Source organism: Rhipicephalus sanguineus, chromosome 6 (genome assembly GCF_013339695.2).
Source record: "Rhipicephalus sanguineus isolate Rsan-2018 chromosome 6, BIME_Rsan_1.4, whole genome shotgun sequence".
NCBI lineage: Eukaryota > Metazoa > Arthropoda > Arachnida > Ixodida > Ixodidae > Rhipicephalus > Rhipicephalus sanguineus.
The window spans coordinates 153,252,669-153,269,102 of NC_051181.1; the positions used below are offsets into that span (position 1 = coordinate 153,252,669).

The window sequence follows — 16,434 nt, forward strand, 5'->3', positions numbered from 1 at the left end:
TAATTCCAAAGCAGTTCACAAAGTTACTTATGAATGATTGCTTAACTGCTTACATACGTAGCACCCACCAAACGATTGCGCTTATGTAACACATTCGAAATCATTACCTTGAAGATTCTTTCAAGTGTGCCAGTCTTCATGTTTCAAGTTTATCAGTCTTCATAAAGGGCGCATGCGGCCCGCAGACATTTCACTAGCGGCTCGTGGCTTCACAAGGAATAAAATGTTTATAACTTCACTAAATGGTACCCGCATTACTCGCCTACTGGATTAATAACACTTGGATTGGGTAAGCTGTAGAGATGGCACTAGTCTCAAGCACATTTTATTTGCGAGGAGTCACCATGTGTTGATGCATAACTGTGGAACACAATCTCTATATTTAAGAGTCGGCATCCAGATTTGAGGAAATTCTGGAAATAAGTATTGATATTGTTACGTGAGTGACGAGTCGCTTTTACAAGTCGTTATTCACACGATATATTTGCAAGAGCGGCTGCAGCGCTGACCAGACCGGCTCCGAGCTCGAACAGCTAGCGACCTTCGTCCTCTTCGTCGGGCGCACACGCGCGTCGACCATATGAATTCCGGCAGCCTACATGTAGCATAACCCCCGGCGGCAAAGGCGCCGTCTCGGCGCATCTAGACGTCAACGTCATTGGGCGAGTGGTACTGCTTCAGGCGTGCGACGTGTACGATGTCGCTGGCATGCGGGGTGGATGAAGACGGCGAGGCAGCAGGAGCGATTTCATAGGTGACGGGAGTCACCGCACGAAGCACTCGGTATGGCCCTGTGTACCGAGAGAGCAGTTTGTCGGACAGGCCAACGTGCCGGGTCGGAGACCACAGCAGAACCAAAGAACCGGGCGAAAAGTGTATGTCGCGGTGTCGTTGATCATACCGACGGCGTTGGTTCTCTTGGGAGGTCAGAAGGCGAGTACGAGCGGCTTCGCGTGCATGAGCGGCCCGGCTGATGGCGTCCAGGGCGTATTCAGTGGTCGGAGCTGCTGGCAACGGAATGACTGTATCGAGGGGCAATGTGGGTTCGCGGCCGAACAGCAGGAAAAATGGGGAGTAACCAGCCGTGTCATGGCGCGAGGAATTGTAGGCAAATGTCACGTACGGTAGAGCAAGGTCCCAGTCGGAGTGGTCTGAGGAGACATACTTTGAAAGCATGTCGGTTAGGGTTCGATTCAGACGCTCCGTGAGGCCATTCGTTTGCGGATGGTACGACGTAGTGAGCTTGTGCCGCGTTTCACATGAACGCAGGATGTCCGCTATGACTCTCGATAGAAATGTGCGGCCACGGTCCGTGAGCAGCTGGCGTGGAGCACCGTGTTGCAAGATCACGTCGCGCAGAAGGAAATCGGCGACATCTGTGGCGCAGCTTGTTGGAAGAGCTCGTGTGATGGCGTAGCGTGTGGCGTAGTCTGTGGCCACAGCTATCCACCTGTTGCCAGCAGAAGACAGGGGAAAAGGGCCGAGTAGGTCCAAGCCGACGCGAAAGAAGGGTTCAGACGAAATGTCGAGGGGTTGAAGGCACCCAGCCGGAAGCGTCGACGGTGTTTTGCGGCGTTGGCATTTCTCACACGCCGCGACGTATCGTCTGACGGAGCGTGCGAGACCTGGCCAATAGAAGCGACGGCGGATTCGGTCGTATGTGCGGGACACACCAAGGTGACCGGCAGTTGGAACGTCGTGAAGTTCGTGGAGTACAGCCGAGCGGAGGTGTTTGGGTACAACAAGCAGCAGAAATGGTCCGTCTGGATGAAAGTTGTGGCGGTATAGTGTACCATTCTGGAGTACGAACGAGCGATGAGATCGGTCCGAAGGTGAGGATTCAAGGCACTCGATGATAGCCCGTAAGGATGCATCACTGCGTTGCTCGTCGGCTATGTGGGTCAGTTGGGAAACGGTGCACACGCAACCGTCGGTGTCAGCGACGGTGCGCGACTCGCCAACCGGATAGCGAGATAGGCAGTCGGCGTCTTGATGCAGGCGTCCAGACTTGTAAGTCACTGCAAAAGTGTACTCTTGCAGTCGCAGAGCCCAGCGACCAAGTCGACCTGTGGGATCCCTTAATGATGAAAGCCAGCAGAGCGCGTGGTGGTCGGTGACTACGGAGAAGTGAGTGCCATATAAATATGGACGGAACTTGGAGACCGCCCAGACAAGAGCAAGGCATTCTCGTTCGGTGATCGAATAGTTGCGCTCCGCAGGTGTAAGGAGGCGACTAGCGTAGGCGATAACGCGGTCGTGTCCCTGCTGACGTTGGGCGAGGACGGCTCCGATCCCGTGACCACTGGCATCAGTTCGGACCTCAGTCGGGGCGGATGGGTCAAAGTGGGCCAATACAGGTGGCGTCGTCAAAATTGTGATGAGGTGAGAGAAGGCGGCAGCTTGAGTGGACCCCCACGAAAATGGGACGTCTTTCTTCAGAAGATCAGTAAGTGGTCGAGCGATTGCTGCAAAGTCTTTCACAAACCGCCGGAAATATGAACAGAGTCCCACAAAACTCCGAACATCTTTGGCGGATTGGGGTACTGGGAAACTGGTGACGGCACGAATTTTCTCAGGGTCCGGCCGCACACCAGAAGCATCAACGAGGTGGCCCAACACTGTAATCTGTTGGCGGCCGAAGTGACACTTCGACGAGTTCAACTGGAGGCCAGCATTGCGGAAGACGTCGAGAATAGCCGACAGACGCTCAAGGTGGGTCTCAAATGTAGGTGAAAATACGAGGACGTCGTCTAGGTAACAAAGGCATGTTGACCATTTGAACCCTTGTAGCAGAGAGTCCATCATGCGCTCGAATGTGGCTGGGGCGTTGCATAGACCGAAGGGCATAACCTTGAATTGGTACAGGCCATCGGGAGTGACGAAGGCGGTCTTTTCTTGGTCTTTCTCGTCCACGGCAATCTGCCAATAACCGGAGCGAAGGTCTATGGATGAAAAGTAGCGTGCGCCATGGAGACAATCGAGAGCGTCATCAATGCGGGGCAAAGGATACACGTCCTTTTTCGTAATTCGATTTAGATGCCGGTAATCGATGCAGAAACGCCACGTGTTGTCTTTCTTTTTAACCAGGACGACGGGTGACGCCCAAGGGCTTGATGAGGGCTCAATAATGCCTTTAGCTAACATCTTGTTTACTTCTTCTTGAATAATCTGGCGCTCCGATACGGACACCCGATACGGTCGACGGTGAATGGGAACAGCATCACCTGTGTTGATACGGTGCTGCACAAGAGAAGTTTGGCCGAGTGGTCGATTGTCAAGGTCGAAGATCTCGCGGTAAGAAGCCAAAAGGCGGATGAGGGCAGCTGATTGCGCTGGGGGGAGGTCTGGGGCAATCATGGGGCGTAATGCCATGTCGAGGCTTGTGGCATCGGGTGGGCGACAAGGAAGATTGGAGCATACGTCTGCTGCAAAAGAGGTGACGTAGTCATCGGCTAAGGACCGCAACGTGGCGATTAAGATGCCTTGAGGGAGGACTTGCTTCGTGAAGCCGAAATTTATGACGGGGAGATGTACCCGGTTAGCGGCTACAGTAATGACGCAGTGAGGCACAGTGATGTCACGTGCCAGGAGTACATCAGTAATCGGCGTGACGACGTAGTGCCCATCCAACACGGATGAAGTCGTTGTGAATTCGGCGAATGTTAGGGCTTTAGGCGGTAGGTGGATGAAATCCGTGGTGCAGAGGCTGTGTGGAAGGTCGGGGTGAATATCTGGCTGAAGAGGAAGGTCCAAGCAAAGAGTACCAGCGGAACAGTCTATCAGGGCAGAATGGGTCGATAGGAAGTCCATCCCTAGGATGAGGTCATGAGGACAATTATGGAGCACCGTGAATAGGACAGGAACGTAACGGTCGGCGATGCTTATGCGAGCTGTACACATTCCAGTGACAGGAACAGTTCCGCCATCGGCGACGCGTACAGCTTTTGTAGTAGCAGGCGTGAGGACTTTCTTCAGTCGGCGACAAAGGCGAGCACTGATTATGGACACGTGAGCTCCAGTATCGACTAGAGCCGTCAAAGAAATACCGTCCACATGCACATCGATGAGGTTCTTGTTCGTAGGAAGCGTCAACGGAGGATTTGGTTCAGAAGGAGATGATGCAGCAATATTGTGACTGAGGCATGACGCACCGTAACAATATGTTTCTCGAATCCTGACGCCAAATCTCCTTCAGAAATGATCCATATATGAAATAGAGGAAATGCGTTCTTTCAAATGGCAACGTTAGGTGACATTTTGTTCACCGCTCCGCGTTTACCTTCTTCGCTGTCTCGGCCCTTGCGAACTAAATTTCGTGACTGCGGCCCACTAGCTGAGTTCAGTTTGAGACTCCTGTTCCAGACTCTAGAAAAGACTGGCTATGTCTGGCCAATTCACAATTACACAACAGTGGCAACCTGTCTGCTTCGCACAAATGAAGCCATAGCTATTGAATGACGAGCTATGCAAACAGCTGTCCACACAATCTCCTGCAGCTAGGCTATACCGTCACAGCAAAGATGCACTGTTGCAATGTTGGCCCATTAAACTGCAACCATTTTTATAGCAGCAGCCACAGATAAGAAAAGAGAAGGAATTACTTTTGCCCCGGAAAAACAATCTTTACGCATTTCCAGAATGACAGCCAGGACACATTTAACAAGGTGGGATGCCAAGTGGTACTTTGTCCTCCATGCATTCAATATGCAAGTCAAGTGTACTTGGGATGACAAGCAAACTGCGTATTGCAAATCAACACTGTGGAGGAGATTATGAAGTAGTCAGACCCCTTCTCATTCTCCTGTGGAACAAACTTAGAATGTCCTGCACACTAAATCACAAGGTCTAACATACCAAAGAGACTTAGGAGGTATGAGGAACAATTTAGCCATTCTGGGTTACTTAACTTGCATCAAAAGCATGAAACGCGAGTATTTTTGAGTCCTGACCATATTAGAATGTGGCTGGCACAACAAGAAATTAAACCCTCAAAATAATACTCAGCAACAGAACATAGCCACTGACACAATCTCGATGGGCAAAATCCTATTTGACATAACTTTAGCTTGCTTATAGACAGAGCTAGGTCGAAATCACTAGAACTGCCCCTCTTACACACTTAATTTCCAAAATTCAAAGGGGCCCACGCATCTATACATCATTTCATGAATTTTTCTGAGGACCTGCCAACAAACACAGCAATGAGATCACCCAAAAATATTTGTGTTCTGTGAACACCTGCAGTAATAAACCGATTTTGTGAAAGGAGTTTACCTGGATTCAAGATGGCTGTTTGGTACACCTATCATCACCAGCCTGTCTATTACAACATGGCGTAAGCCTCACCAACCAATCTGAATTTATCCCTGTCTTGAAATAGCCAACCACCTCTTACGCCTCCGATCTTCTTTATTTCATCACATTACCTACTTTTCTGTGCTTCCTTCCACATAGCATTCATTCCGCAACTCTGACTGATCTATTTTGTCCATTAGACTGAGTGCACAACAGACGTGATGCCATAAGATGCTTGGAAATTTAAACACAATAACCTGCCTACATAGTGGCTAGCAATTCTTGTGTTGATACATTGTAACCTAAATGAAAATGTGGGGCTAAAATAGTGCATTGTAGCTGCATTTACATCACCATCAATCACTTGGCACTCTCCTGTGGTGTATAGACCACCAGCTGGCATGTGAGCCATTTATTAGGTTTCAATGTGTGAGCACTGAATGTTTGGGAAGGTATGCAAGCACCAGCAATAATGCCAAAAACTACTTTGCTCATTGATATTGGGCTTTGAATAGCTCTTGTATATCTGGCTAGAAGCTTACCTAATAAAGAATTGGAATTGAGACTCGTGGTTATAGCATTCTATACCACCACAAAATAAAACAGCTGAAGTGATTTTTAAGTAGCCATGGCCACTGCACTATAACGAAACACGAGAGTATATAACCGGACCTTTAATACAGGACAATGCAGTTGACATGATAGTGATCCTGATATACCCAGACCACAGTGGGTTCATTTGTTTTGTGGCCTGTGCACACCATTACTATTGGCATACTGATTTGCTGGGCCCATGTGTGTAAACTAAACATGCACACTATCATGCAGTTTGTTGCCAACTTTTGTTGTTGCCAGCAATAATTAACAAGACAGAAAAGGTTTAAAAGATTTAGCGACGAAAAAGATGTCATCCTATGCCAGAGTAAAGTCAGCAATGATTTGAAGTTTACTGTGGAAGCCCTGGCTTAATTCATAATTTTGCCTGTGAATGGCATTTGTACCCGCAAACAAACAGGTGGATGAAGCATGAATGATCTAAAGTCTATTAGTATCTACTATTTCTCTATGTTAAAAGAAAAACTTAATATAGGAAAAATAATAAAGCACCAAATAAGTCAACTACTTCTTTCATAGTTCTTTTTTTTTTCAGTGCATATTGCCTGCTATTTGTGTTCAATGATTTCCGCCTCAACAATGATATGCTTGACTTTATATTTAGCTGTAAAATGTTATTTTATCTTTCTATATGTATTCAAAGTTGTACGTGAACTATTACTTCTTTTATGTAAGTTTTCAGTCGCTTCCGCTGTTGTTGTCAGTGCTTGTGCGTAAACTGTTGTTGTTTTAGGTGGCAGGACCCCGTCAGGCATCAATGCCTTTAGTCCTCCCTTTCCGAAGTGTAACATTGTGCACTTGAATAAAATGAATTCAATTCAATATACATCCATGCAACACTTCAGACTATCCATGCTCTGTGTTTCAGACAATTACGCTAGCGTCATGACAAAAAATTGTTTAAATAAAGGTAATTCGGGAATGCTTGACGAGTTACTTTGGCTCTATGAGCAGTCAATGACTTCCATGAATGACAAGAAAAGAGAACCAATAAGAAGGTTGGAAAATTAGATTGCTAGAGGCAACTCAGCAAAGAAAAGAAGTACAAGAGTATACCTGGCAGCTTGAGTATTGAACTAGGCAATTCATGGTAAAGAAACAGGACGTGCAAACACGGACAACAAAAAGAGACATCAAGACACCACAAACGCCACAGCATTTGCGGTGCCTTGACTTCTCTCTTGTGTGCGTGTTTGCGTGCCCCATCTCTTTAATATGAATACCTGCCAACTAGCTCAGCTCTGTTATTTTAAAAAACTAGGCAAGCAGGACAAGTGTATGTGCATGTGCTGCGTTTTAATTATATTGAGGGCCTTGATGATCTCGCACCAACGAAGGCAATCTACCAGAGTACTTGGCTTCTGTTATAGTTCACCACATCCGCAAAGGCAATTATGTGGACTGGCAGCTATCTCCACCAGCATGGTGACTTTCTACCACGTGTGTCCCACTTAAAAGTGGTTCTCTGCATGAACGAGTCGTCACAGTCTGAACTGTGTAATGACCGTATGCTGACATCAATGTTGCCCCATGTACACAGAGGTATTGAGGTCGCGGAGTTCTAAGGACAGATTTTTAAGTTTTTTAAGAACCATCAAGGCTTGGAAAGTATGCTGTGTGGTGTGTAACGTTCTATGTCTGTAAAGATATAGAGTATTTCAAAGTTCTAGGAAAGACAGATCGAGGAGAGGTTATTCTTCAGAAGCTTTGGGACAAATGAATGTACATAATTTCTTCATTTAAAAGACAAGCTGCATGCTGCACCTCCTCACCCAACAGCATGGTGCCATTATGGGGAAAGGAAGAAACGTGTCATGCAATCAATCAATAGAAGACAGGGTGTCAGCATCTCTTATCAGTGGTCTGACATTGAATCTTTTGTATTATCAAGCCCTGTCGTATGGCAACGCCATAGAATTGAATTACAGCATTGTGAAAGAAAATGTTTTCTCCTCAATTGACTGAGCAATTCCAGGGAGTGAATGTTACTTTCACAGACATAGAGTCGCAAATTGGTAGAATGGTAGAGATGGGGAGTCATAAAAAAAGTTGAGCAGCGACGTTACTGGGAACAGGTATATTGGTGACTGTGCCAAGAATGATGAGTAATGACCACTTGAGTATTGTGTGTACATGCCCACAATGTCATGTTGCAATTCGCACATTAAGACTATCAACCAAATTGAAAATGGCAGTACATAAAAGACAAATGCTCGATGATGTAATCTGCACAATGTTACAGTGCAATCACACAGTGCAATCAGCTCTTGACATAAGAGTGAGCCCACATTTTTTGGTCTTTAGTTGGTTAGACGCATGGAAAACACAAAAATGTCTTGCAAAGTATTCTGTGCCAAGGCGGTTCTTCGAGATGCTGTTAATACATGCTATCTCCTTTATAGTATACCTGCAGGTTTGAAGGAAACGCCCTAATGGCTACAGTAGTTCATTGTGATGGTTTTTCAGAGCTATGTACTTGTATTCATTTGTACATGTTAAATTTAATACAGATGAAGCCAGAGTACATCAGAAGTGCTTAAAAGGGCCCTGCCACACTTTTTCAGCATGGTCAGAAAAAAAGCTGCAGATCAGTAGCCGTGGCTCCTGAGAACACGCGAGCCAGACATAGTGCAGTACGTGGCCTGGAATTAACGACTAATTCTGAAAGTAAGCAAGAAATCGTTCTATCTTCTTTTTACAAAAGATGCCATATACCCAAATTTCACAGCATTGGCTGATTTGACCATCATGAGATGCATAGTTACAGTGGCTGCCGCAAGAGGCCGCTATGTGCCTGCGCGCGTGCTCGCGATCACACTGAAAGCAAGCCGCACGTTTGAAGGAAAAAAAGAAAAAGTTCTCAAGGTCATCACTCGCATGATGTAACTTCTTTCCCCTAAACTATCCTTCCCTGCTTGGCTTCCAGCGCGCTCATCGGGACGAGAGAAGTGAGAAAGCAATTACTGCATGCAACAAATCTCTAACTCCGCTCGTGCTTGACGGATTCTAAAAATTTTTGTGGCGGTCAATTCGTGAGGCAATAAACTCCTTTAATTAAGCCATCTGGTAGTTACCTTGAAAAGTGTTGCAGGGCTCCTTTAGAGGGCCCCTTACCAGGCCACATAGCAGACTTTAGTTAGGCACTGGAAGTTGCTATGCGCCCAATAGAGAGCATTCTACTGCAAGAATTTTTCAAATTGGTTCATTACAACGAGAGATAAATATTTCAAAGTGGTGCAAAACCATGATGTGAGGAGACAAGCTTCACACCTTTGTCACTTGCCCTGTCTAGCCTTCGCGAGCCGAATCCCTTCGCTGCATTCTTACATATCAGAACTGGACGATCACATGATGCATATGCATCAGCATATCATGCACACATCACGATGTGTGTGCGCGATGTGCCTTTTTTCTTTTTCTGGAGTTTATGTTGCACAGCGCAGCACCGACACCTGCATAAACATACCCCGTGTTGGATATGTCAATCCCAATTGGAGCGTGGCGCCCACAAGAAGTACAAATGATAATGAGTTTGAAATTTCAGCCCTTTCCATGGGCTTAGCGAATAACTCTTCGCAGACACGATCGTGGTGCGCAGTGTAAGCACTTCGCTTGTAAGTCCAGACCTGCTGAGGGGCCCTTTTAGGAGGTACACGATGCACTTACTCACCAGAAATGTAGAGAGTCTTTTTTGCAGACAGTTCCTCTTCGTAAGCTTGCACCTTCTCCTTGAACTCTTTCCACAGCTCGACTCTGTTGTCCTTGTTGTAGTGTATCTTCAGCACTGGCATCAAAGCCTGTCAGTAAGGTTCAAAATAAGAACAGAAGAAGATCAAGTGACAAAGCAAAGACGTCAGAACCAAAGCAGTATCCCAAACACTATCATCATGATTACTTTTAGCTTCCACAACTTTAAATATATTAGTACAACAAAAGCTCGTTAATTGGAACTTGGTTAGTTCGAATTGATGCCCTGATCCCGGCCCAGCCCTGTGTATTTCTATGGAGGAAAACTCCCAATAGTTCAAACGTGTCGGTATCCACAACGGTTAATTCGCGCTGGGAGCGCCTGGTTCCCAGAGTGTTGGCCCAGAATGATCACAATGCATTGCAAAACCAAACCAAAACCAAATTTACTAGAGATTGAATACAACAAAACAGCAGCATTTCTCAGCAGACGAGAATTCGGACGCACTGGAGCTCTTGGGCAAGCTGCAAACAACGCTGAAGGAGTCGCGACAGAAGAAACGCCAACAAGTGAACTATTGATTGCGTTAACTTACCATGTAAATAAACGTGTTTTGGAGCATAACTATTGACATTAAGGCTCACTACTCACATGAATGCATGCCAGTGCTTGTTTCTGGCGTATCACTGACTGATCAATTAATTCTGTTCGCTGTTATAGCTCCATGAACTTAATTTACGAAATCTCCTGCCACAAACGTGTAGTAGCACCTAATTCGCTATAATGAGTCCAGAGGTGGCTTCTTTGGGTTCTGCCTGTGCAGTGTGGTGCGATTTCCATTCATTCTAGCGCCTTCCCGCTAATTCGTACTCTACTTAATTCGAACAATTTTATAGTCCCCTTCAAGTTCAAACTAACAAGCCTTTACTGTAGTACTTCTCATGAGTACCGTAGCTTTCTGAATTGAAGGAGGCCTGCCATTATAAAGCAAGCAGAAGAGAAATGTCGGCTAAATAAAAGATTCATGAATCGTCTCCCGGATGTGAATGAAAAAAGTGTCAGTTGCTGCATCATATGTCTTGTAGTGGAGAAATATGATACCCCTGTTAGAGGTGCACTAAATGGTCAGTGCTGTACCTTTTTTTTTCACAGACCATTGCAGGGAGAACAACAGCCAGTTGGAAATATTATACTGATTATTTTTTAAATGGGGAAATTGTCATTAACTTGTTAGTAGCATGAAGCTACAAAGAAATCCTGAATTCCTCGGAATAAAAAAATATTTTTGCTCGTGGGTCAAGTGCATCCCTTACTTATGCTAATTTCAGTGGAACACTTAGCGATCAGACACTGCAACTGAAACTGACATACCTTGCTGCGATGGAAATGTGTAATTATACTTTGTCGATTGTTCTTTTGTTTATATTTTCTTTTGTGTTATGGCTTATGCGTGAGTTACTGTTTTTATTTTTATTGTCACATGATCCATTGCTGTTGTTCTTAATATGTAGTGTTTACTAATATGACCGCATTCTCACCCCCTCTCCCCCTCCATGTAATACTCTCCTGGTGAGGGTGAATGAATAAATAAATAAATAAATAAATAAATAAGGACATTTAACTATATTTACTTGAAAAAGAAAAGTTGAGAAATAAGAAAAATGACGAGACTAGTGTCACCAGAAATGTGCAGCATTTGACTGATTGACATTGTTGCAAACAATAGAAGCACCCTCCTTGCTGACATCAGCCTTGCTAAAACAAACGATCAGCGAAAAATGTACGTTCAAACAGACACCCTTCCCTTCATTATGGATAATGGAAGTCTTCAATGCTCACATGTGCAAACAAATGGTTCCACAACTCCTGCCACGTCCACAGGAAGAGAAAAAAAAATAGAATTAAGTTGATGCTGTGGCATACTATTGGAAACAAAAAAGATTAAATAGAAATGCCTTGCTCCTTCCCTGATATAATTGATTTCATACTCTAAGTCGACCATTTTTTGGGTCATCACTTTTAGCGAATGCTTGACTGCTGCAAGATTATAAAGGACTGCTCAAAGGCTTCACTATTTGGAATAGTTTCAGACCAGAGGATGTGTTGAATGTCATGAATTCTCGGGTTATTGCAAGGGTTCATCAGACATTGCAATGGTTCATTTACTGGCCAGAACACACACCCCTTCGATAAAGTTCCCTACTGGATGCCATATCGCTCAAAAAAAAAAAAAAAAATCCCTGAAAGCGACATGTCAAGAACAAAGAACCAGTTCCCTTTTCGTCCATTTTTCCAGAGGTACTTACCGCAGAGCCAACTTCAATAAACATCTTCTGCCTCGCTTTGAGGTAAGGGTCAGTTGGCAGAAGCTTCTCCTTTCCATACGCATCGTCCAAATACTCGGACACAACCAACGATTCGCAGACCAGCTTGTCATCCTGTTGGAGTATCGGGACCTTGCCAGCCGGATTCAACTTGAAATGCCATTCGGGCTTGTCCTTGAGGTTGATATTGACAACTTCATGGCTTAAAACAAGACAAAATTTTAGTACAGAGACCGCATGCTTTTCGTGAAGTATGCTGTTGTGCTAACTGGCACTTATTTCACAGCTAAACTGCAATTTAAGGGCACACTTAAGAAAAAATTTCAACATGCTCGGCTTCGAGGACACCGATGAAACAGCAAAGCTGGTGGTATTCCCTTCATCAGGCCAACTCATTTCTATGTTTTGCAAGTATTTCAGATATGTTGTATCAATGCTCCTTATTAACCACTCTTTGTTAAGGTTTGAGGTGGTAGTATAGCCCCACCTTTTATAACCACAAGGTATCACGTGGCAGCGGTGTGACTGTGGTAACATGCACGCCATCTCTTGGGCTAACTGTTGCCTTCTTCCTTTTTAGTGGAAGTTGTGTGTAGTGGGATTTACCCAATTTCTGTGGTACATACACATTGATGATGATGATAGTTTTCTGATAGGCCGCACAGATTTTTGTGGCACGTGCCCGTTTGTTGGGCTAACTGTTGCCTTCATTTTCAGTGGACCAGTGGTGACTAGTGTGATTTACCCAATGTCTGTGGTGCATAGCTGTTTATGATGCCCACAAGCGTTACCACGGATCCCGGACATGAAAGGCTCGGCAGAGAACAGCTTCACAGCACTGTTTTGAAAAAAATTGCGCGCAGTTTGCACTAAGTCGTGCAAAGCTTGACACAGTGAAGCCCAGACCCATCACTGCTCGTACTCCCCATCGACCGGCACGTCTAGCTTCGAGATGCGTGGCTTCCTCCACTGGAGTAGAGAGCCAGGCTATGCACTGTAGAACGGAAGTTGTGCGCAATGTCTCCATCAGTGGGAGTGGCTTAACGACTGCGCATGCACGGTTTGGCCAGGTGGTGCGGCATCTGGTCGCTAGACGACGCAATGCTTGCTTCCTCTTTCTCTCTAACTTTTTTTCTCTCTCTACTTCTTTATCTCTCTTTCGTTGATGCTCTCATTGACTCTCTTTTTCTTTCTTTGTATGTCTCTGTTTCTCATTCTCTCTGTGCTATGCTTTACTCTCTCCCCTCTTCCTTTCCCTCCTCCTCACCATCACATCTCTCCTCCTATTGCTCACTTCCCTCTCCCGCCCCCTTGCTACACTACACTATACAAGGCTATGCTATGCTCTGCTAGCGTGCCTGGATAGCCGAGTGATAAGGACACTCGCCTTCGGATCGAGGGTACGCGGATCCGTATCCTGCCTCGTGAAGAATCTTTTTTTGGCAAGAATTCTTCTCTTTCTTTATATCTTTCTTTCCATCTCTCTGTTTCTCTCTTTCTTTCTCCCTCTCTCTGTACTCATTCTCAGGTAGCCACAAAGTGGCACGTACCCGTTAAGATTATGATAGTCTTCTGCAATCGACTCACAAGGAACAATTTGCTAAACTGCTTTGCTGTTAAAATTCTCACAGCTACGTGACTGTTGAAGACTTGTGCACAACTGCAGCACCAACACTAAATTTCGACCTCTGGGTGGTTTAGGGGCCCTTTCAGCTTTATGAAGAACATACAGGGTAATGCGTATTGCTCTTTCTGGGGCATCCAGCTGTGTTTTAGTGCAATGAACATGTGGTTAGCAGCTACAGGCAGTGCTTGTCTCAGTGCGTTGTTAATCGATTCAGCCGTTTTCACAACATAAAGCTAACAAGTTTCCTAGATCACTACTTGTAGTGCTGATGCTAACAAACAGCCCCTTTCATGACTTGCATTTTGCAACGACAAGCGTGTAACTGATACTCACTCAATATTTTTTGCATGGAGCACGAGGAGAGCCCTTTGACAAAAAGGGCAGAAGCGCATCATGTAGATGCGGAGCTTCCCAGGTGCCAGAGGTGGGCATGGCATGCCTGCACAGTGGTTTTTTTAAATGATCAGTGACACATCGTTTAGAACAATGCAGCAGAACATTCACTGAGTAGCCAGCTGCTTCACCATGAAACAACTGACGCAAAATATTCTCATTTTTCGGGATATGCATCGTTAATGTCAACATAAACCCGTTAATTGTGCAAGGGCGTACATTTTGAATGACTTTATCCAATATCTTAGGAAAACTATCTTGCACTTACTGCTGCTCTGTTATTGGTGATATTTTGCAGAAAGCTTGCTGGACCATTTAAATTTAGGAAGGCATACAGTTAGTACTGTGACACACCTTTACCCTCCCCCCCCCCCCCCCCAACAGAATTTATGCTTATGCATCATGTCATATTAATAATAATAATAATATTTTTTAGTGTATGGACCCTTCGATGGCATGTGAGGCTAGCCAGAAAGGAAATGCCTGTGTGACAACAGTGGTGTCGCCTGAAGGGAGAGGACTGCACCCCGCCTAGAAATATGTATATACAGAAACACAAACACACACGAACAGTTGTCGGATCCCCCCCCCCCCCCCCCGTGAAATAAATAGAAATAAATCTCTCGCTACGCTCCTGAACGACAATACATATTGAACATTTCCAATAGATTGGATCGACACAACGTTTTTCGGCATGTTTTTCCAAAAAACATGAAAGCAATTGTGCCAATTAAGCGTTACACCAGAGTCCTTCGGTTACACTAAATGATCCGGAGCATGAAATGCGATCTCTCTGCGAGATTTCGATACCAGTAGGACAGCGCTAATCGTGTTACATGATTTTAAGAGAAAAGGGTACGTCTCTAAGCAACAGTACAAAATTTCTGTCAACCCCGTTCAAGTTTCAACGGCCGAGTGTTGCGGAATGTACGATCAAGTGCACCAGTAAGTATAACAATTTCGGTCTGACACAAAACTTCCGTCACATCCGTTGAACGCGACTCTAGAAAAGATTAGCGCTTGAGTTGAAAGTGCCGCAAGCACACACAAAACAAACAGAAAAAAGGCACACTTTACCGGATTTACAAGCTTTCAGAGACATCCTGGCAGCAGTGAATACGCTGTGCAGCCACTTCAGTTTGAGCGTAATGCGAGAACAGCCAGTCGTAAACAGCTGTTATATTAAACTGCGTAACGTTCCAGGTAATGCGGCCCTGAAACACCAGATCAAAATCTATAACAGGTAACGGAATGCGGCAGAGCCTTGGCAGAGCAGCGAGCACAGTGCCAATGCCTGTTCCCGCCCATGCATACATATGTTGTCGGTAGGCCGGCAGGCACGGGTGTCGTGCCGATCTTGGAGGTCGCAGTGGGCACGACGGATTCCCACGAGATGGCAGCACATCAACTAGAAAGAGTCATTGAGCGGGCAATTCAAAGAATAGTAAAGGAGGACCCTGCCGCTGTGAACATGCTGTGACTGACGCAGAATTATATATTGTCTAGATCGCCCACACCATGTGATGGCAGTGGCACTGGCACCCTGCCAACACCAGCCACAAGCCCCAGATTCCTACATGACGTCTTGTCCCACATGTTTTAGTGACCCAGAAATTTTGTCGGGGGGGGGGGGGGTGCCAACAATGCTTCATGCATGCATTTTCGTGTGTGCGTTTGTATGAGTGCGTGTATATAATATACACATGCAAAATTGAAAATTTTCGGGAGGGGGGAGGGTGTGAACGCTCCACCCCTCGCTACGCCACTGCTGGCCGCATTTACTTCGGACTACAGCGGTGCGGACGAAGCCTGCAATGGAACGGAAAATGATGGACTGAACATTATTAGGTGATCGGAACACAGCAGAATGGATCAGAGAAAACCGGGAGGGGGGGGGGGGGGGGCTATATTCCAGATGACAATAAGCGAAAGAAATGAACATGGGCTGGCCACATAATGCGCAGGAGAGACAACCGGTGGTTAGTTAGATCAACGCCTCTTCTATTTTTCGAAAAGATGAGAGGAGGCGCTGGTTGGAACAACGGAATGGATACCTGGCAAATCAGCCGAAGAGAGCCCCAAGTTAGATGGGGTGACGAACTTAAATAGTTCGCAGGGATAAAATCAGAGTTGTAGGCAATGCGTTACAAGTAATCGATTACTTGTAATCAATTGCATTTTCTTGCAATTTTGTAATATAATCGATTACTTTTTCGAAACTGTAACGTTCTGGGTGATTCAACTACATTTTCTTGTAAATGATTACCGGCAATCAATTACTTCTTTTTTTTTTCAAAATCAACTTGTAACCAGTCTTCTACAACAGCTCTCGACCCGAAAAATGTGCGACCGCTCTGTAGGGACCCCCGTCCTGTCAAATGGGGGGGGGGGGGGGGAGGGGTCCCTACAGAGCCTATTTTTTCACCTTTTCCTTGGCCTGTTATTTGGCCTTACCCGAGCGCCAGCGACAGCGAAGCGTGACGCTTCATAGA

The 16,434-nt window shown here is 45.6% G+C and overlaps 1 protein-coding gene across 2 annotated transcripts in view; it reads right to left on the minus strand.

Moving 5' to 3' along the window:
* LOC119396821 (glutathione S-transferase omega-1) overlaps positions 1 to 15,268 on the minus strand; it is a 98,376-nt gene extending 83,108 nt beyond the window's left edge. For both annotated transcript variants that reach the window (XR_007416647.1, XM_037664157.1), the window contains exons 1-4: positions 15,020 to 15,268; positions 13,883 to 13,988; positions 11,905 to 12,124; positions 9,581 to 9,707 (exon numbers count right to left, since the gene is read on the minus strand). Coding sequence is in view for 1 of the 2 variants with exons in the window: in XM_037664157.1 (XP_037520085.1) it covers positions 9,581 to 9,707; positions 11,905 to 12,124; positions 13,883 to 13,988; positions 15,020 to 15,044 (478 nt within the window). In the remaining variant the exon portion in view is untranslated. The remainder of the gene's footprint in view (positions 1 to 9,580; positions 9,708 to 11,904; positions 12,125 to 13,882; positions 13,989 to 15,019) is intronic.
* Between the last annotated feature and the right edge of the window lie 1,166 nt (positions 15,269 to 16,434).